At 61.9% G+C, this 21,700-nt stretch overlaps 1 protein-coding gene across 1 annotated transcript; it reads right to left on the bottom strand.

Moving 5' to 3' along the window:
• Positions 1–1,384: 1,384 nt before the first annotated feature.
• On the bottom strand, positions 1,385–18,662 carry LOC142477149 (ubiquitin-like modifier-activating enzyme 1; the record flags this gene model as incomplete). The annotated part of the gene is made up of 10 exons (XM_075582196.1): positions 18,419–18,662; positions 10,366–10,482; positions 10,223–10,281; positions 9,638–9,806; positions 8,402–8,536; positions 7,718–7,824; positions 7,516–7,606; positions 6,864–6,996; positions 1,682–1,779; positions 1,385–1,531 (listed from the first exon to the last, which is right to left on the bottom strand). Coding segments are annotated over exons 1-10 (1,296 nt in total), but the record flags the coding sequence as incomplete, so codon positions are not given.
• Positions 18,663–21,700: the final 3,038 nt, after the last annotated feature.

Genomic DNA, 21,700 nt, shown 5'->3' with positions numbered 1-21,700 from the left:
TTCTGGTTCCAGTCTCCGGTTGGGTCTCGGTCAGCGGCAGTCTGTCTGGTTCCAGTCTCCGGTTGGGTCTCGGTCAGCGGCAGTCTGTCTGGTTCCAGTCTCCGGTTGGGTCTCGGTCAGCGGCAGTCAGTCTGGTTCCAGTCTCCGGTTGGGTCTCGGTCAGCGGCAGTCAGTCTGGTTCCAGTCTCCGGTTGGGTCTCGGTCAGCGGCAGTCTGTCTGGTTCCAGTCTCCGGTTGGGTCTCGGTCAGCGGCAGTCAGTCTGGTTCCAGTCTCCGGTTGGGTCTCGGTCAGCGGCAGTCTGTCTGGTTCCAGTCTCCGGTTGGGTCTCGGTCAGCGGCAGTCTGTCTGGTTCTAGTCTCCGGTTGGGTCTCGGTCAGCGGCAGTGATTGTCGGGTTCTAGTCTCCGGTTGGGTCTCGGTCAGCGGCAGTCTGTCTCGTTCCAGTCTCCGGTTGGGTCTCGGTCAGCGGCAGTCTGTCGGGTTCTAGTCTCCGGTTGGGTCTCGGTCAGCGGCAGTCAGTCTGGTTCCAGTCTCCGGTTGGGTCTCGGTCAGCGGCAGTCTGTCGGGTTCTAGTCTCCGGTTGGGTCTCGGTCAGCGGCAGTCTGTCTGGTTCTAGTCTCCGGTTGGGTCTCGGTCAGCGGCAGTCTGTCTGGTTCCAGTCTCCGGTTGGGTCTCGGTCAGCGGCAGTCAGTCTGGTTCCAGTCTCCGGTTGGGTCTCGGTCAGCGGCAGTCAGTCTGGTTCCAGTCTCCGGTTGGGTCTCGGTCAGCGGCAGTCTGTCTGGTTCCAGTCTCCGGTTGGGTCTCGGTCAGCGGCAGTCTGTCTGGTTCCAGTCTCCGGTTGGGTCTCGGTCAGCGGCAGTCTGTCTGGTTCCAGTCTCCGGTTGGGTCTCGGTCAGCGGCAGTCTGTCTGGTTCCAGTCTCCGGTTGGGTCTCGGTCAGCGGCAGTCTGTCTGGTTCCAGTCTCCGGTTGGGTCTCGGTCAGCGGCAGTCTGTCTGGTTCCAGTCTCCGGTTGGGTCTCGGTCAGCGGCAGTCTGTCTGGTTCCAGTCTCCGGTTGGGTCTCGGTCAGCGGCAGTCTGTCTGGTTCCAGTCTCCGGTTGGGTCTCGGTCAGCGGCAGTCTGTCTGGTTCCAGTCTCCGGTTGGGTCTCGGTCAGCGGCAGTCTGTCTGGTTCCAGTCTCCGGTTGGGTCTCGGTCAGCGGCAGTCTGTCTGGTTCCAGTCTCCGGTTGGGTCTCGGTCAGCGGCAGTCTGTCTGGTTCTAGTCTCCGGTTGGGTCTCGGTCAGCGGCAGTCTGTCTGGTTCCAGTCTCCGGTTGGGTCTCGGTCAGCGGCAGTCTGTCGGGTTCCAGACTCCACCTCCCCCCCCTGCGGCCCCCCACCCCTCACCTCATTACGGGGTTTGGGCAGGCGCCCGTTCTTCTCGTGGAACTTGTGTAGCGCCTGGAACCCGAGGTGCAGCTGGGACGGGCGCTCAAACTTGGCAAAGTCAGTGATGATAAACTCTGGCTCGAGCAGCGAGTCTCGCAGGCGTTTCTGGGAGGGGCGAGACACAACATATTCTTGTTCTTGTGCCACCGGGCGCGCTCCGATAACGCCACCGGGCGTGCTCCGATAACGTCACCGGGCGCGCTCCAATAACGCCACCGGACCAGCAGGACATGAAGAGGATGAGAGATTACTTACAAAGCTGATCTTTTTCGGCATCTTCACTTGGCTCACGATTCCTCCACGGACGTAGTCGGAGAATCTGGTTGTGTCGCATATACCGAACGTATACGGCCCTGGGCGGGGGAGAGCGGAAGGAAGCAGCGCTTAGGAGAGGCGTTCGCAGAAACAGCAGGGAAAGCGAAGGATTCCGTGTGCAAGAGATATGCTACATACAGCGGAGCGCCACGCGGAGCAGCACGCGCGTCCCGCGCACAGCCACGCGCGTCCCGCGCACAGCCACGCGCGTCCCGCGCACAGCCACGCGTAGCGGCCCCCTTTGGGTTAAGCACCGGATAGTTCTAGATACGGGCAGGTTCCCGTTATTACTGGCGCACAGTACCCCGGATAGTTCTAGGTACGGGCAGGTTCCCGTTATTACTGGCGCACAGTACCCCGGATAGTTCTAGGTACGGGCAGGTTCCCGTTATTACTGGCGCACAGTACCCGGATAGTTCTAGGTACGGGCAGGTTCCCGTTATTACTGGCGCACAGTACCCCGGATAGTTCTAGGTACGGGCAGGTTCCCGTTATTACTGGCGCACAGTACCCCGGATAGTTCTAGGTACGGGCAGGTTCCCGTTATTACTGGCGCACAGTACCCCGGATAGTTCTAGGTACGGGCAGGTTCCCGTTATTACTGGCACACAGTACCCCGGATAGTTCTAGGTACGGGCAGGTTCCCGTTATTACTGGCACACAGTACCCCGGATAGTTCTAGGTACGGGCAGGTTCCCGTTATTACTGACGCACAGTACCCCGGATAGTTCTAGGTACGGGCAGGTTCCCGTTATTACTGGCGCACAGTACCCCGGATAGTTCTAGGTACAGGCAGGTTCCCGTTATTACTGGCGCACAGTACCCCGGATAGTTCTAGGTACGGGCAGGTTCCCGTTATTACTGACGCACAGTACCCCGGATAGTTCTAGGTACGGGCAGGTTCCCGTTATTACTGACGCACAGTACCCCGGATAGTTCTAGGTACGGGCAGGTTCCCGTTATTACTGACGCACAGTACCCCGGATAGTTCTAGGTACGGGCAGGTTCCCGTTATTACTGGCGCACAGTACCCCGGATAGTTCTAGGTACGGGCAGGTTCCCGTTATTACTGGCGCACAGTACCCCGGATAGTTCTAGGTACGGGCAGGTTCCCGTTATTACTGGCGCACAGTACCCCGGATAGTTCTAGGTACGAGCAGGTTCCCGTTATTACTGGAGCACAGTACCCCGGATAGTTCTAGGTACGGGCAGGTTCCCGTTATTACTGGCGCACAGTACCCCGGATAGTTCTAGGTACGGGCAGGTTCCCGTTATTACTGGCGCACAGTACCCCGGATAGTTCTAGGTACGAGCAGGTTCCCGTTATTACTGGCGCACAGTACCCCGGATAGTTCTAGGTACGGGCAGGTTCCCGTTATTACTGGCGCACAGTACCCCGGATAGTTCTAGGTACGGGCAGGTTCCCGTTATTACTGGCGCACAGTACCCAAGATAGTTCTAGGTACGGGCAGGTTCCCGTTATTACTGGCGCACAGTACCCCGGATAGTTCTAGGTACGGGCAGGTTCCCGTTATTACTGGCGCACAGTACCCAAGATAGTTCTAGGTACGAGCAGGTTCCCGTTATTACTGGCGCACAGTACCCCGGATAGTTCTAGGTACGGGCAGGTTCCCGTTATTACTGGCGCACAGTACCCAAGATAGTTCTAGGTACGGGCAGGTTCCCGTTATTACTGACGCACAGTACCCCGGATAGTTCTAGGTACGGGCAGGTTCCCGTTATTACTGACGCACAGTACCCCGGATAGTTCTAGGTACGAGCAGGTTCCCGTTATTACTGGCGCACAGTACCCCGGATAGTTCTAGGTACGAGCAGGTTCCCGTTATTACTGGCGCACAGTACCCGGATAGTTCTAGGTACGGGCAGGTTCCCGTTATTACTGGCGCACAGTACCCCGGATAGTTCTAGGTACGAGCAGGTTCCCGTTATTACTGGCGCACAGTACCCCGGATAGTTCTAGGTACGAGCAGGTTCCCGTTATTACTGGCGCACAGTACCCCGGATAGTTCTAGGTACGGGCAGGTTCCCGTTATTACTGACGCACAGTACCCCGGATAGTTCTAGGTACGGGCAGGTTCCCGTTATTACTGGCGCACAGTACCCCGGATAGTTCTAGGTACGGGCAGGTTCCCGTTATTACTGGCGCACAGTACCCCGGATAGTTCTAGGTACGGGCAGGTTCCCGTTATTACTGGCGCACAGTACCCCGGATAGTTCTAGGTACGGGCAGGTTCCCGTTATTACTGGCGCACAGTACCCCGGATAGTTCTAGGTACGGGCAGGTTCCCGTTATTACTGGCGCACAGTACCCCGGATAGTTCTAGGTACGGGCAGGTTCCCGTTATTACTGGCGCACAGTACCCCGGATAGTTCTAGGTACGGGCAGGTTCCCGTTATTACTGGCGCACAGTACCCCGGATAGTTCTAGGTACGGGCAGGTTCCCGTTATTACTGGCGCACAGTACCCCGGATAGTTCTAGGTACGGGCAGGTTCCCGTTATTACTGGCGCACAGTACCCCGGATAGTTCTAGGTACGAGCAAGTTCCCGTTATTACTGACGCACAGTACCCCGGATAGTTCTAGGTACGGGCAGATTCCCGTTATTACTGGCGCACAGTACCCCGGGTAGTTCTAGGTACGGGCAGGTTCCCGTTATTACTGACGCACAGTACCCCGGATAGTTCTAGGTACGGGCAGGTTCCCGTTATTACTGGCGCACAGTACCCCGGATAGTTCTAGGTACGAGCAAGTTCCCGTTATTACTGGCGCACAGTACCCCGGGTAGTTCTAGGTACGGGCAGGTTCCCGTTATTACTGGCGCACAGTACCCCGGATAGTTCTAGGTACGGGCAGGTTCCCGTTATTACTGGCGCACAGAACCCCGGATAGTTCTAGGTACGAGCAGGTTCCCGTTATTACTGACGCACAGTACCCCGGATAGTTCTAGGTACGGACAGGTTCCCGTTATTACTGGCGCACAGTACCCCGGATAGTTCTAGGTACGGGCAGGTTCCCGTTATTACTGGCGCACAGTACCCCGGATAGTTCTAGGTACGGGCAGGTTCCCGTTATTACTGGCGCACAGTACCCCGGATAGTTCTAGGTACGGGCAGGTTCCCGTTATTACTGGCGCACAGTACCCCGGATAGTTCTAGGTACGGGCAGGATCCCGTTATTACTGGCGCACAGTACCCCGGATAGTTCTAGGTACGGGCAGGTTCCCGTTATTACTGGCGCACAGTACCCCGGATAGTTCTAGGTACGGGCAGGTTCCCGTTATTACTGGCGCACAGTACCCCGGATAGTTCTAGGTACGGGCAGGTTCCCGTTATTACTGGCGCACAGTACCCCGGATAGTTCTAGGTACGGGCAGGATCCCGTTATTACTGGCGCACAGTACCCCGGATAGTTCTAGGTACGGGCAGGGTCCCGTTATTACTGACGCACAGTACCCCGGATAGTTCTAGGTACGAGCAGGTTCCCGTTATTACTGGCGCACAGTACCCGGATAGTTCTAGGTACGGGCAGGTTCCCGTTATTACTGGCGCACAGTACCCCGGATAGTTCTAGGTACGGGCAGATTCCCGTTATTACTGACGCACAGTACCCCGGATAGTTCTAGGTACGGGCAGGTTCCCGTTATTACTGGCGCACAGTACCCCGGATAGTTCTAGGTACGGGCAGGTTCCCGTTATTACTGGCGCACAGTACCCCGGATAGTTCTAGGTACGGGCAGGTTCCCGTTATTACTGGCGCACAGTACCCCGGATAGTTCTAGGTACGGGCAGGTTCCCGTTATTACTGACGCACAGTACCCCGGATAGTTCTAGGTACGGGCAGGTTCCCGTTATTACTGGCGCACAGTACCCCGGATAGTTCTAGGTACGGGCAGGTTCCCGTTATTACTGACGCACAGTACCCCGGATAGTTCTAGGTACGGGCAGGTTCCCGTTATTACTGACGCACTGTACCCCGGATAGTTCTAGGTACGGGCAGGTTCCCGTTATTACTGGCGCACAGTACCCCGGATAGTTCTAGGTACGAGCAGGTTCCCGTTATTACTGACGCACAGTACCCCGGATAGTTCTAGGTACGGGCAGGTTCCCGTTATTACTGGCGCACAGTACCCCGGATAGTTCTAGGTACGGGCAGGTTCCCGTTATTACTGACGCACAGTACCCCGGATAGTTCTAGGTACGGGCAGGTTCCCGTTATTACTGGCGCACAGTACCCCGGATAGTTCTAGGTACGAGCAGGTTCCCGTTATTACTGGCGCACAGTACCCCGGATAGTTCTAGGTACGGGCAGGTTCCCGTTATTACTGACGCACAGTACCCCGGATAGTTCTAGGTACGGGCAGGTTCCCGTTATTACTGGCGCACAGTACCCCGGATAGTTCTAGGTACGGGCAGGTTCCCGTTATTACTGGCGCACAGTACCCCGGATAGTTCTAGGTACGGGCAGGTTCCCGTTATTACTGGCGCACAGTACCCCGGATAGTTCTAGGTACGGGCAGGTTCCCGTTATTACTGACGCACAGTACCCCGGATAGTTCTAGGTACGGGCAGGTTCCCGTTATTACTGGCGCACAGTACCCCGGATAGTTCTAGGTACGGGCAGGTTCCCGTTATTACTGACGCACAGTACCCCGGATAGTTCTAGGTACGGGCAGGTTCCCGTTATTACTGGCGCACAGTACCCCGGATAGTTCTAGGTACGAGCAGGTTCCCGTTATTACTGGCGCACAGTACCCCGGATAGTTCTAGGTACGGGCAGGTTCCCGTTATTACTGACGCACAGTACCCCGGATAGTTCTAGGTACGAGCAGGTTCCCGTTATTACTGGCGCACAGTTCCCCGGATAGTTCTAGGTACGGGCAGGTTCCCGTTATTACTGGCACACAGTACCCCGGATAGTTCTAGGTACGAGCAGGTTCCCGTTATTACTGGCGCACAGTACCCCGGATAGTTCTAGGTACGGGCAGGTTCCCGTTATTACTGGCACACAGTTCCCCGGATAGTTCTAGGTACGGGCAGGTTCCCGTTATTACTGACGCACAGTACCCCGCATGTCGGAGCACCGGAAGTTACAAGTTCTTACCGAGGACTTTGATCTCCACCGGCGCAGCGCCGTTGAGCTCGGTCATGCCCTGGATTTCCGTGAAGGTGACAAAGTCGCCGCTCTCAAAGCCGTGACGCGCCTCGTCCAGACAGGTCACCACGCCGGAGTTATCCTGAACGGGGCACAGGAGAGGAGGAACGTCATGGGTACGACAACAAGTAGGAGGCTCAGTCACAAAGCCGGGGGCAGCGGCACAAGAGAGCTGCCCGCGCAGGAAATACCCCCAGTGACCGCCAGGAACACGCCTCAAACCCAGGAAAACTTCTACCAACATTGTGCAATTTCTTCACGGCATTGGTCATACCAGCTCGCCCCACAAACAGAAGCAGCCCCCACCCCAATGAGAACACCCCACCCCAATGAGAACACCCCACCCCAATGAGAACACCCCACCCCAATGAGAACACCCCACCCCAATGAGAACACCCCACCCCAATGAGAACACCCCACCCCAATGAGAACACCCCACCCCAATGAGAACACCCCACCCCAATGAGAACACCCCACCCCAATGAGAACACCCCACCCCAATGAGAACACCCCACCCCAATGAGAACACCCCACCCCAATGAGAACACCCCACCCCAATGAGAACACCCCGTTCCTTTGCTGCAGAGGGTCGCACGGTTACCTTGGTGATCATAGAAATCATGGCGCTGAGCGGCTGCTCTCCGTTAGTATCCATGACGACCATCTCCTCGCCGAAGTCACAGAACAGCTGCCTGTGACAGAGAAGAGGAGCAGCCGGTCACGCGCTGAATCCTGCGCCCCGGGGAACGGACGCAGTGACAGGTGTTACACATCACGGTTTGCCGGCGCCTCGCGCCACTCACCCAAACAGGCCCCTGGTGTCGGCCGCGATGAACTTGACGTCTTTGCTGTGACACAAGTCGCCCACGCGCAGCTGCTCCTCCAGGGGAGAGTTGGTGAGGATCACAAGCTGAGGAGGGCGGAAGGAGGGAGGAGAGCGGAAGGAGGGAGGAGAGCGGAAGGAGGGAGGAGAGCGGAAGGAGGGAGGAGAGCAGCAGCACCGAGGCGCTCACGTGAGGATTACAAGTCACGGAGGGGGGGGGGGGGGGGGGCATACTGAATGTAAACCCCTCCAATACCAGATATTGGGAAAGTGTGTCGCAGGCAGGCCTGGCACCCAGGGCTTCAAGTGTGAGCTGAATGGTCTGATAAGTATCAGTTTATTTATCACATTCAACCAAACAGTGCACATAGGTCACACATCTCACATCTCACCATAGGTCCCTTCTGTCACCTTGCAGGGGGGGGGGGGGGGAAGAGACAGACCCTAGGATACAGGACCTCCGTGCGGGTGTCATGTCCGCTTGCAGGGGGGGGGGGGGGGGACAACAGGGACAGACCCTAGGATACTGGACCTCCGAGTGGGTGTCACGTCCGCTTGCAGGGGGAGAGGGGGGGGTACAGGGACAGACCCTAGGATACAGGACCTCCGAGCGGGTGTCACGTCACCTTGCAGTGGGGGGACCTGACGGGAGACGCCGCATTACCTGGAAGTCGGAGAGGAAGTCCTCGGTCAGAGGGTCGGTGGATGCAGACACTGGCACATAAGAGTTCAGCTCCGCCAGCCTGGGGTGAGAGGCCTCCGCCCGATTCTTGCCGATGTCGCCCTCCCGGAGGTAGAACTGCCAAAGAGCATAACCCTGTTACTGCACTTGTATGTTAGGGCAGCACACGGGCAGCACACCGACAGCACACGGACAGCCGACACGTGAAGCAGAGTGATGCACACAGAAACATGGGTATAAAACATTCCCTTTGCTGCAAACCGTACCACTCAAATATTGTAACCTTCCCTCGGTTACGCATGCGCAGCAGGTACGCGCATGGCCTGTGCTGCAGCACGGCCCACACAGGACCATGGCAACGCTGCAGCATCACGTAACCTTCCCCCGGTCACGCATGCGTAGCAGGTACGCGCATGGCCTGTCCTGCAGCACGGCCCACACGGGACCATGGCAACGCTGCAGCATCACGTAACCTTCCCCCGGTCACGCATGCGTAGCAGGAACGCGCATGGCCTGTGCTGCAGCACGGCCCACACAGGACCATGGCAACGCTGCAGCTTCACGTAACCTTCCCCCGGTCACGCATGCGTAGCAGGTACGCGCATGGCCTGTGCTGCAGCACGGCCCACACAGGACCATGGCAACGCTGCAGCTTCATGTAACCTTCCCTCGGTCACGCATGCGTAGCAGGTACACGCATGGCCTGTGCTGCAGCACGGCCCACACAGGACCATGGCAACGCTGCAGCATCACGTAACCTTCCCACGGTCACGCATGCGTAGCAGGTACGCGCATGGCCTGTGCTGCAGCACGGCCCACACAGGACCATGGCAACGCTGCAGCTTCACGTAACCTTCCCCCGGTCACGCATGCGTAGCAGGTACGCGCATGGCCTGTGCTGCAGCACGGCCCACACGGGACCATGGCAACGCTGCAGCTTCACGTAACCTTCCCTCGGTCACGCATGCGTAGCAGGTACGCGCATGGCCTGTGCTGCAGCACGGCCCACACAGGACCATGGCAACGCTGCAGCTTCACGTTTAGCTTCTCCATCTTAGTTTAAGCATAGATTGGGGGTTCCCTCTGCAAAGCCTGGGAGCCCCCCTTCATTAGCCATTGTTTGCATGGTACATACCTCAGGCCGGGCCGTGTAGGATACGTATAGATCAGAGATCTCTGCGCAGTACGCAGGCGGAGCGCACTTATAGTGAGGGTTACCTGGGAGGACAGATCGGCCCATTCTGCGTTCCCCTGGTCGTGGACGGTGACCGACTTGACTCCTCCAAGAATGATGTTCTTGGCGATCTCCACCCCGAGCCCACTCATCCCAGATATGAGAACGTTGGCGTTCTGCATGCGCTTCATGGCCTCGTGGCCCAATACATAGCTGGAAAAGCCAACATGAGTCACCATGGAGCCGAGAGAGGCCTCCTAACAAACAGAGAATACTCCCTCCCCTCAGTCCGGCGCGCACACACGCACAGCCTGTCCCCTTCAGTCACGTAACGCGCACGCGCACGCACACACACACACGCGCGCGCACACACACACACGCGCGCGCACACACGCACAGCCTGTCCCCTTCAGTCACGTAACGCGCACACACACACACACACACACACACACACACACACACACACACACGCACAGCCTGTCCCCTTCAGTCACGTAACGCGCACGCACACACACACGCAGCCTGTCCCCTTCAGTCACGTAAAGCACACACAGGGTGTGTGATCACTGCAAGCACCGGGGAAATGGAGCGAATGGTGCTCCGCTTAACGAGTTTGTACTCATACTTACAGCTGGCGTGAGTAGAGCCCCTCGTCGATCTCGGCATCATTCCCATTCCGCGCCATGCCCTAGAAGTGACAGCAGAACATCAGCACAGGTCCCAGCGCGGGAGGGAAGCCGGGCACTGCTGCCGCCTGAATGCGGGCACTTACGTTGGCTGGTGCTGCCGTTAGGTCTGTGCGCACGGAATTGGAGGATGAGCAGTTTGAACCCGTCTTTGTCTCAGACCCGGACATGCGAGGCTTCTTGGACAGCGGCGAGCTGGACATCTGATCAGACACAGGAAGGGGGACGGGTTACAGGAGGACCCCACAGTGACACGCAGAGCAATGCATTGTTTGCACCGCTACTGGTGTGGGGGTTTAAGGCACAGTGTTTCTGGTCTCCCAAAACATGCTGCTCTGTATTCAATCTAGACAGTATAGATATTCAGGTGTGCCTGTGAGCCCCTGCGGTGGGGTCCCAAGCACCCTGCCCCCTCCCCGAAGTGCAAAGGCTTCCAGCCCAGAGGTTGCTTTGCATACACAGGCAGCAAGAAAGCAGTCACGGCAGTCACGGCAGTCACGGCAGTCACGGCAGTCCCTCAGGGCACAGGTGAGCCGGCTCAGCAGCTGACAGGGAGGGAGAGTTTCTAAGCCAACACCCAGCTGTGTGCTTTATTTACGCCCTACATTTACCGGGCACATTGCTGTACCAGGCACAAATTAAGTTTACCAACTAATTAACCCTTCTGCTTCATCAATTGTAGAAGACTGGAGGTTATTTAACCCTGAAGGTGCTGGAGTGGCATTGTTACGCCGCGTCACACAATAACGATGCAGCAACGTTCACATGGTAACCTCGCAGGACTTTGTTTCTGCAGCATAGGGCATCTGTCGCATGGCCCCATTTTGCATTTAAAAGCTGCTTAGCACAGCACTCTGCTGGTTTACCATCCCAGGATTGGACCACCACAAATCTGTGTGCTACAGAAGTGGACACTGCCACTAGTGTAACTAGCACAGGCAGCATCTTCTGCACACAGGAGGGCAGAGGCATCTGACCGCAAGGGGTTTATTCATTCAGCTTTAATATCACCATACTGACGGCTACACCTCAAACTAACATTACTGGGCCACCCAAGGAAAGGCAGCATGATGCAAAAGGCTATTCTGTGGGTTCAGGGGGGTACAGAGCATCACAAAGCAACGTCTGCTGCATAAATAGGGACTTCTCAAATCCATGTAGAATTTATTACAAAGTACACCCGTGTGGAAGCTCGGGACAAAACAGGGGATGTCACCTCATCCAAGTGACCTTTCCAAGTACAAGCAGCCGCCGGCACAGACTCGCCCATGGAAATTCCCTTCACTGCAGCACAATATACCCGTAATAGATCAATAAATCTAGCGGGGAGCGTGTGGGTTAATATGGGCAGAGGAAGGATGACTACGCTCCAGCCTTACAGGGAGAGGAATGAGCTCAGGGTGGGGGCAGCCTTACAACAGTCCCAGAACACTGCACCTGAAAGACCCGCGAGTACCGGACTCTCTCCGACCCGTTTTATTCATTTGCTCAGTACTCACCACCTGGAACACGTGTGTGTATGTTTGTGTGTACACACACACACACACACACACACACACACACACACACACACTTTAATACCGACCAACCTTAAAATTCACATCACAAAAGCCTAGATTGTAAACTCTCCGGGGCAGGGATTCCCTCCCCGTCTCTGTAAGTCCCCCAACATACCACTTAGATTGTAAGCTCTCCGGGGCAGGGATTCCCTCCCCGTCTCTGCAAGTCCCCCAACATACCACTTAGATTGTAAGCTCTCCGGGGCAGGGATTTCCAATTGTTTGACTTTGCTGCGCTTATTGTAGTATTATAATTCCCTGCGCTGTGATGTCACTTTGTAAAGCGCTGAGTACAGTGTCAGCGAGATTGAGATATATATAGAATAGATATATATATATATATATATATAGAACACACACACACAGTGACACACACACACACACAGTGACACACACACACACACGCCTCTCACCAATCCCCCGGGCCGGGCCCGCGCCTCGCGCACGGATCTCGCGCTCCCGAACCTCTCCGGCACCGAAACAAAAACAAGATGGCGGCTGCCCGGAACACAGCAAGGAGAGGCAGCGCGCCGGCCTCATTACCATGCAGGGAGGCGGGGCCAGGCACAGCCACTGCGCAGGGAGAAGGAACCACACTCCGCCCAATGACCCTACGCACAACGCTGCGTTCCAAAGCCTGCCACCTGCTTCCGGGTCACAGCCCAATGGGCGGGGATTACACCCCGACACATCTGGTGGGGGGGAGGGGAGGTGTGACACATCTGGGGGGGGGGGGGGGGAGGGGAGGTGTGACACATCTGGGGGGGGGAGGGTGACATCTGGGGGGGGGGGGAGGGTGACATCTGGGGGGGGGGGGAGGGTGACATCTGGGGGGGGGAGGGTGACATCTGGGGGGGGGGAGGGTGACATCTGGGGGGGGGGAGGGTGACATCTGGGGGAGGGGAGGGTGACATCTGGGGGGGGAGGGGAGGGTGACACATCTGGGGGGGGGGGAGGGGAGGGTGACACATCTGGGGGGGGGGGAGGGGAGGGTGACACATCTGGGGGGGGGGGAGGGTGACACATCTGGGGGGGGGGGGAGGGGAGGGTGACACATCTGGGGGGGGGGGAGGGGAGGGTGACACATCTGGGGGGGGGGGGGAGGGGAGGGTGACACATCTGGGGGGGGGGGGAGGGGAGGGTGACACATCTGGGGGGGGGGGGAGGGGAGGGTGACACATCTGGGGGGGGAGGGGAGGGGAGGGTGACACATCTGGGGGGGGAGGGGAGGGTGACACATCTGGGGGGGGGAGGGGAGGGTGACACATCTGGGGGGGGGAGGGGAGGGTGACACATCTGGGGGGGGGAGGGGAGGGTGACACATCTGGGGGGAGGAGGGGAGGGTGACACATCTGGGGGGGGGGAGGGGAGGGTGACACATCTGGGGGGGGGAGGGGAGGGTGACACATCTGGGGGGGGGAGGGGAGGGTGACACATCTGGGGGGGGGAGGGGAGGGTGACACATCTGGGGGGGGGGAGGGGAGGGTGACACATCTGGGGGGGGGAGGGGAGGGTGACACATCTGGGGGGGGGAGGGGAGGGTGACACATCTGGGGGGGGGGGGAGGGGAGGGTGACACATCTGGGGGGGGGAGGGGAGGGTGACACATCTGGGAGGGGAGGGTGACACATCTGGGAGGGGAGGGTGACACATCTGGGAGGGGAGGGTGACACATCTGGGAGGGGAGGGTGACACATCTGGGAGGGGAGGGTGACACATCTGGGAGGGGGAGGGGAGGGTGACACATCTGGGAGGGGGAGGGGAGGGTGACACATCTGGGGGGGGAGGGGAGGGTGACACATCTGGGAGGGGAGGGTGACACATCTGGGAGGGGAGGGTGACACATCTGGGAGGGGAGGGTGACACATCTGGGAGGGGGAGGGGAGGGTGACACATCTGGGGGGGGAGGGGAGGGTGACACATCTGGGGGGGGGAGGGGAGGGTGACACATCTGGGGGGGGGGAGGGGAGGGTGACACATCTGGGGGGGGGGAGGGGAGGGTGACACATCTGGGGGGGGGAGGGGAGGGTGACACATCTGGGAGGGGAGGGTGACACATCTGGGAGGGGAGGGTGACACATCTGGGAGGGGAGGGTGACACATCTGGGAGGGGAGGGTGACACATCTGGGAGGGGAGGGTGACACATCTGGGAGGGGGAGGGGAGGGTGACACATCTGGGGGGGGAGGGGAGGGTGACACATCTGGGAGGGGAGGGTGACACATCTGGGAGGGGAGGGTGACACATCTGGGAGGGGGAGGGGAGGGTGACACATCTGGGGGGGGGAGGGGAGGGTGACACATCTGGGGGGGGGAGGGGAGGGTGACACATGGGGGGGGAGGGGAGGGTGACACATCTGGTGGGGGGAGGGGGAGGGCGACACATCTGGTGGGGGGAGGGGAGGGCGACACATCTGGTGGGGGGAGGGAGGGCGACACATCTGGTGGGGGGAGGGGAGGGCGACACATCTGGTGGGGGGAGGGGAGGGCGACACATCTGGTGGGGGGAGGGGAGGGCGACACATCTGAGGGGGGAGGGGAGGGCGACACATCTGAGGGGAGAGGGGAGGGCGACACATCTGAGGGGGGAGGGGAGGGCGACACATCTGAGGGGGGAGGGGAGGGCGACACATCTGGGGGGGAGGGGAGGGCGACACATCTGGGGGGGAGGGGAGGGCGACACATCTGGGGGGGGAGGGGAGGGCGACACATCTGGGGGGGGAGGGGAGGGCGACACATCTGGGGGGGGAGGGGAGGGCGACACATCTGGGGGGGGAGGGGAGGGCGACACATCTGGGGGGGGAGGGGAGGGCGACACATCTGGGGGGGGAGGGGAGGGCGACACATCTGGGGGGGGAGGGGAGGGCGACACATCTGGGGGGGAGGGGAGGGCGACACATCTGGGGGGGGAGGGGAGGGCGACACATCTGGGGGGGGAGGGGAGGGCGACACATCTGGGGGGGGAGGGGAGGGCGACACATCTGGGGGGGGAGGGGAGGGCGACACATCTGGGGGGGGAGGGGAGGGCGACACATCTGGGGGGGGAGGGGAGGGCGACACATCTGGGGGGGGAGGGGAGGGCGACACATCTGGGGGGGGGAGGGCGACACATCTGGGGGGGGAGGGGAGGGCGACACATCTGGGGGGGAGGGGAGGGCGACACATCTGGGGGGGGAGGGGAGGGCGACACATCTGGGGGGGGAGGGGAGGGCGACACATCTGGGGGGGGAGGGGAGGGCGACACATCTGGGGGGGCGACACATCTGGGGGGGGAGGGGAGGGCGACACATCTGGGGGGGGAGGGCGACACATCTGGGGGGGAGGGGAGGGCGACACATCTGGGGGGAGGGGAGGGCGACAAATCTGGAGGGGAGGGGAGGGCGACACATCTGGGGGGAGGGGAGGGCGACACATCTGGGGGGAGGGCGACACATCTGGGGGGGAGGGGAGGGCGACACATCTGGGGGGGCAGGGTGACACATCTGGGGGGGCAGGGTGACACATCTGGGGAGGGAGGGTGACACATCTGGGGGGGAGGGTGACACATCTGGGGGGGGAGAGGGGAGGGTGACACATCGGGGGAGGGGAGGGTGACACATCGGGGGAGGGGAGGGTGACACATCGGGGGAGGGGAGGGTGACACATCGGGGGAGGGGAGGGTGACACATCGGGGGAGGGGAGGGTGACACATCGGGGGAGGGGAGGGTGACACATCGGGGGAGGGGAGGGTGACACATCGGGGGAGGGGAGGGTGACACATCGGGGGAGGGGAGGGTGACACATCGGGGGAGGGGCGGGTGACACATCGGGGGAGGGGCGGGTGACACATCGGGGGAGGGGCGGGTGACACATCGGGGGAGGGGCGGGTGACACATCGGGGGAGGGGCGGGTGACACATCGGGGGAGGGGCGGGTGACACATCGGGGGAGGGGCGAGACACATCGGGGGAGGGGCGAGACACATCGGGGGAGGGGCGAGACACATCGGGGGAGGGGCGAGACACATCGGGGGAGGGGCGAGACACATCGGGGGAGGGGCGAGACACATCGGGGGAGGGGCGAGACACATCGGGGGAGGGGCGAGACACATCGGGGGAGGGGCGAGACACATCGGGGGAGGGGCGAGACACATCGGGGGAGGGGCGAGACACATCGGGGGAGGGGCGAGACACATCGGGGGAGGGGCGAGACACATCGGGGGAGGGGCGAGACACATCGGGGGAGGGGCGAGACACATCGGGGGAGGGGCGAGACACATCGGGGGAGGGGCGAGACACATCGGGGGAGGGGCGAGACACATCGGGGGAGGGGCGAGACACATCGGGGGAGGGGCGAGACACATCGGGGGAGGGGCGAGACACATCGGGGGAGGGGCGAGACACATCGGGGGAGGGGCGAGACACATCGGGGGAGGGGCGAGACACATCGGGGGAGGGGCGAGACACATCGGGGGGGGGGCGAGACACATCGGGGGGGGCGAGACACATCGGGGGGGGGGCGAGACACATCGGGGGGGGGGGCGAGACACATCGGGGGGGGGCGAGACACATCGGGGGGGGGGGGGGCGAGACACATCGGGGGGGGGGCGAGACACATCGGGGGGGGCGAGACACATCGGGGGGGGGGCGAGACACATCGGGGGGGGGCGAGACACATCGGGGGGGGGGCGAGACACATCGGGGGGGGGCGAGACACATCGGGGGAGGGGCGAGACACATCGGGGGAGGGGCGAGACACATCGGGGGAGGGGCGAGACACATCGGGGGAGGGGCGAGACACATCGGGGGTGGGGCGAGACACATCGGGGGAGGGGCGAGACACATCGGGGGAGGGGCGAGACACATCGGGGGAGGGGCGAGACACATCGGGGGGGGGGGGCGAGACACATCGGGGGGGGGGGGGGCGAGACACATCGGGGGGGGGGGCGAGACACATCGGGGGGGGGGGGCGAGACACATCGGGGGGGGGGGGGCGAGACACATCGGGGGGGGGGGGCGAGACACATCGGGGGGGGGGGGGGGCGAGACACATCGGGGGGGGGGGGCGAGACACATCGGGGGGGGGGGGAGGGGGCGAGACACATCGGGGGGGGGGGGGGGCGAGACACATCGGGGGGGGGGGGCGAGACACACCGGGGGGGGGGCGAGACACATCGGGGGGGGCGAGACACATCGGGGGGGGCGAGACACATCGGGGGGGGGCGAGACACATCGGGGGGGGCGAGACACATCGGGGGGGGCGAGACACATCGGGGGGGGCGAGACACATCGGGGGGGGGGGGGGGGGGCGAGACACATCGGGGGGGGGGCGAGACACATCGGGGGGGGGGCGAGACACATCGGGGGGGGGCGAGACACATCGGGGGGGGGCGAGACACATCGGGGGGGGGCGAGACACATCGGGGGGGGGCGAGACACATCGGGGGGGGGCGAGACACATCGGGGGGGGGGCGAGACACATCGGGGGGGGGCGAGACACATCGGGGGGGGTGAGACACATCGGGGGGGGTGAGACACATCGGGGGGGGGTGAGACACATCGGGGGGGGGTGAGACACATCGGGGGGGGTGAGACACATCGGGGGGGGTGAGACACATCGGGGGGGTGAGACACATCGGGGGGGGTGAGACACATCGGGGGGGGTGAGACACATCGGGGGGGGGGGGGTGAGACACATCGGGGGGGGGGGGGTGAGACACATCGGGGGGGGGGGGGGTGAGACACATCGGGGGGGGGGTGAGACACATCGGGGGGGGGGGTGAGACACATCGGGGGGGGGGGTGAGACACATGGGGGGGGGGTGAGACACATGGGGGGGGGGGGTGAGACACATCGGGGGGGGGGGGGTGAGACACATGGGAGGGTGAGACACATGGGGGGGTACGGCGGGGGGGAGAGGGGGGCACGGCGGGGGGAGAGGGGGGCACGGCGGGGGGGAGAGGGGGGCACGGCGGGGGGAGAGGGGGGCACGGCGGGGGGAGAGGGGGGCACGGCGGGGGGAGAGGGGGGCACGGCGGGGGGAGAGGGGGGCACGGCGGGGGGGAGAGGGGGGCACGGCGGGGGGGAGAGGGGGGCACGGCGGGGGGGAGAGGGGGGCACGGCGGGGGGAGAGGGGGGCACGGCGGGGGGGAGAGGGGGGCACGGCGGGGGGGAGAGGGGGGCACGGAGGAGGGGAGAGGGGGGCACGGAGGAGGGGGGGCACGGCGGCAGGGGAGAGGGGGCTCACGGCGGAGGGAGAGGGGGGGCACGGCGGGGGGGAGAGGGGGGGCACGGCGGGGGGGAGAGGGGGGACACGGCAGGGGGGAGAGGGGGGACACGGCAGGGGGGAGAGGGGGGACACGGCAGGGGGGAGAGGGGGGACACGGCAGGGGGGAGAGGGGGGACACGGCAGGGGGGAGAGGGGGGACACGGCAGGGGGGAGAGGGGGGACACGGCAGGGGGAGAGTGGGGGACACGGCAGGGGGGGGACACGGCAGGGGGGGACACGGCAGGGGGGGGACACGGCAGGGGGGACACACGGCAGGGGGGACACACGGCAGGGGGGGGACACGGCAGGGGGGGGGACACGGCAGGGGGGCACTCACAGTGTATACAGCGGGGGTGGGGGTCTCTTGCTTACCCCCTCCGCTGGTTCCGGGCCCGCTCAGTGGATCCCGGGAGTGCGCGCGCTGCTCGGTGACCGGGGGAGGGGGGGGGAGCACGCGCTCTAAACCGGGACACAGGAATGCGCACGCACAACTGGCTCCGCCCATCCGCCAAACGCAACCAATCAGCGCCCTATACCCGCCCCCAAGAATGAGAGGCATGAAGCGTTTCTCCGCCATCTTTGACCCTGGCAGACCCGTTCCAACAGGTGGGCGGGGGAGAGAAATGAGGGGGGTACGGGGGGGCGGGGGAGAGAAATGAGGGGGGTACGGGGGGGGCGGGGGAGAGAAATGAGGGGGGTACGGGGGGGCGGGGGAGAGAAATGAGGGGGGTACGGGGGAGAGAAATGAGGGGGTACGGGGGGCGGGGGAGAGAAATGAGGGGGTACGGGGGGGCGGGGGAGAGAAATGAGGGGGTACGGGGGGGCGGGGGAGAGAAATGAGGAGGTACGGGGGGGCGGGGGAGAGAAATGAGGGGGTACGGGGGGGCGGGGAAAGAAATGAGGGGGTACGGGGGGCGGGGGAGAGAAATGAGGGGTACGGGGGGCGGGGGAGAGAAATGTAGGGGTACTGGGGGGGCGGGGGAGAGAAATGTAGGGGTACTGGGGGGCGGGGGAGAGAAATGTAGGGGTACTGGGGGGGCGGGGGAGAGAAATGTAGGGGTACTGGGGGCGGGGGAGAGAAATGTAGGGGTACTGGGGGGGCGGGGGAGAGAAATGAAGGGGTACTGGGGGGGGGCGGGGGAGAGAAATGAAGGGGTACTGGGGGGGCGGGGGAGAGAAATGAAGGGGTACTGGGGGGCGGGATAGAGAAATGAGGGGGTACTGGGGGGCGGGAGAGAGAAATGGGGGGGGGGAGGGAGAAATGGGGGGGAGAGAGAAATGGGGGGGGAGAGAGAAATGGGGGGGGAGAGAGAAATGGGGGGGGAGAGAGAAATGGGAGGGGAGAGAGAAATGGGGGGGGAGAGAGAAATGAGGGGGTACTGGGGGGGGGGAGAGAGAAATGGGGGGGAGGGAGAAATGGGGGGGAGAGAGAAATGGGGGGGGAGAGAGAAATGGGGGGGGAGAGAGAAATGGGGGGGGAGAGAGAAATGGGGGGGAGAGAGAAATGAGGGGGTACTGGGGGGGGGGAGAGAGAAATGAGGGGGTACTGGGGGGGAGAGAGAAATGAGGGGGGAGAGAGAAATATGGGGGGGGAGAGAGAAATGGGGGGGGAGAGAGAAATGGGGGGGGAGAGAGAGAAATGGGGGGGGAGAGAGAGAAATGGGGGGGGAGAGAGAGAAATGGGGGGGGAGAGAGAGAAATGGGGGGGGAGAGAGAGAAATGGGGGGGAGAGAGAGAAATGGGGGGGAGAGAGAAATGGGGGGGGAGAGAGAAATGGGGGGGAGAGAGAAATGGGGGGGAGAGAGAGAAATATGGGGGGGAGAGAGAGAAATATGGGGGAGAGAGAGAGAAATATGGGGGAGAGAGAGAAATGTGGGGGGAAAGAGAGAAATGTGGGGGGGGGGAGAGAGAAATGTGGGGGGGGGAGAGAGAAATGTGGGGGGGGGAGAGAGAAATGTGGGGGGGGGGAGAGAGAAATGTGGGGGGGGAGAGAGAAATGTGGGGGGGGAGAGAGAAATGTGGGGGGGGGGAGAAATGTGGGGGGGGGGGAGAAATGTGGGGGGGGGGAGAAATGTGGGGGGGGAGAGAGAAATGTGGGGTGGGGGGGGGATGTGGGGTGGGGGGGGATGTGGGGGGGAAATGTGGGGGGGGGGGAGAAATGGGGGGGAAGAGAAATGGGGAGGAGAGAGAAGGGGGGGAAGAGAGAAGGGGGGGAAGAGAGAAGGGGGGGAAGAGAGAAATGAGGGGGTACGGGGGGGAGAGAGAAATGAGAGGGTACGGGGGGGAGAGAGAAATGAGAGGGTACGGGGGGGAGAGAGAAATGAGAGGGTACTGGGGGGGAGAGAAATGAGAGGGTACGGGGGGAGAGAGAAATGAGAGGGTACGGGGGGGAGAGAGAAATGAGAGGGTACGGGGGGAGAGAGAAATGAGGGGGTACGGGGGGGTGAGAGAAATGAGGGGGTACGGGGGGGTGAGAGAAATGAGGGGGTACGGGGGGGTGAGAGAAATGAGAGGGTACTGGGGGGAGAGAGAAATGAGAGGGTACTGGGGGGAGAGAGAAATGAGAGGGTACTGGGGGGGAGAGAGAAATGAGGGGTACTGGGGGGAGAGAGAAATGAGGGGTACTGGGGGAGAGAGAAATGAGAGGGTACTGGGGGGAGAGAGAAATGAGAGGGTACTGGGGGGGGGAGAGAAATGAGGGGGTACTGGGGGGAGAGAAAAATGAGGGGGTACTGGGGGGAGAGAAAAATGAGGGGGTACTGGGGGGGAGAGAGAAATGAGGGGGTACTGGGGGGGAGAGAGAAATTAGGGGGTACGGGGGGAGAGAGAAATGAGGGGTACTGGGGGGGGAGAGAGATATGAGGGGGTACTGGGGGGAGGGAGAGAGAAATGAGGGGGTACTGGGGGGAGGGAGAGAGAAATGAGGGGGTACTGGGGGGGAGAGAGAAATGAGGGGTACTGGGGGGGAGAGAGATATGAGGGGGTACTGGGGGGGAGAGAGAAATGAGGGGGTACTGGGGGGAGAGAGAAATGAGGAGTACTGGGGGGAGAGAGAAATGAGGGGTACTGGGGGGGGAGAGAGAAATGAGGGGTACTGGGGGGGAAGAGAGAAATGAGGGGGTACTGGGGGAAGAGAGAAATGAGAGGGTACGGGGGGGAGAGAAATGAGGGGGTACTGGGGGGGTGAGAATTGAAATGAGGGGGTACTGGGGGGTGAGAATTGAAATGAGGGGGTACTGGGGGGGTGAGAATTGAAATGAGGGGGTACTGGGGGGGGTGAGAATTGAAATGAGGGGGTACTGGGGGGGGTGAGAATTGAAATGAGGGTGTACTGGGGGGGGGTGAGAATTGAAATGAGGGTGTACTGGGGGGGGGTGAGAATTGAAATGAGGGTGTACTGGGGGGGGGTGAGAATTGAAATGAGGGTGTACTGGGGGGGTGAGAATTGAAATGAGGGGGTACAGGGGGGGGTGAGAATTGAAATGAGGGGGTACAGGGGGGGTGAGAATTGAAATGAGGGGGTACAGGGGGGGTGAGAATTGAAATGAGGGGGTACAGGGGGGGTGAGAATTGAAATGAGGGGGTACAGGGGGGTGAGAATTGAAATGAGGGGGTACAG

This window comes from Ascaphus truei, unplaced genomic scaffold (genome assembly GCF_040206685.1).
Source record: "Ascaphus truei isolate aAscTru1 unplaced genomic scaffold, aAscTru1.hap1 HAP1_SCAFFOLD_2000, whole genome shotgun sequence".
NCBI lineage: Eukaryota > Metazoa > Chordata > Amphibia > Anura > Ascaphidae > Ascaphus > Ascaphus truei.
The sequence above is the reverse complement of the archived record's forward strand: the minus strand, read 5'-3'. Positions and strand labels throughout refer to the sequence as shown.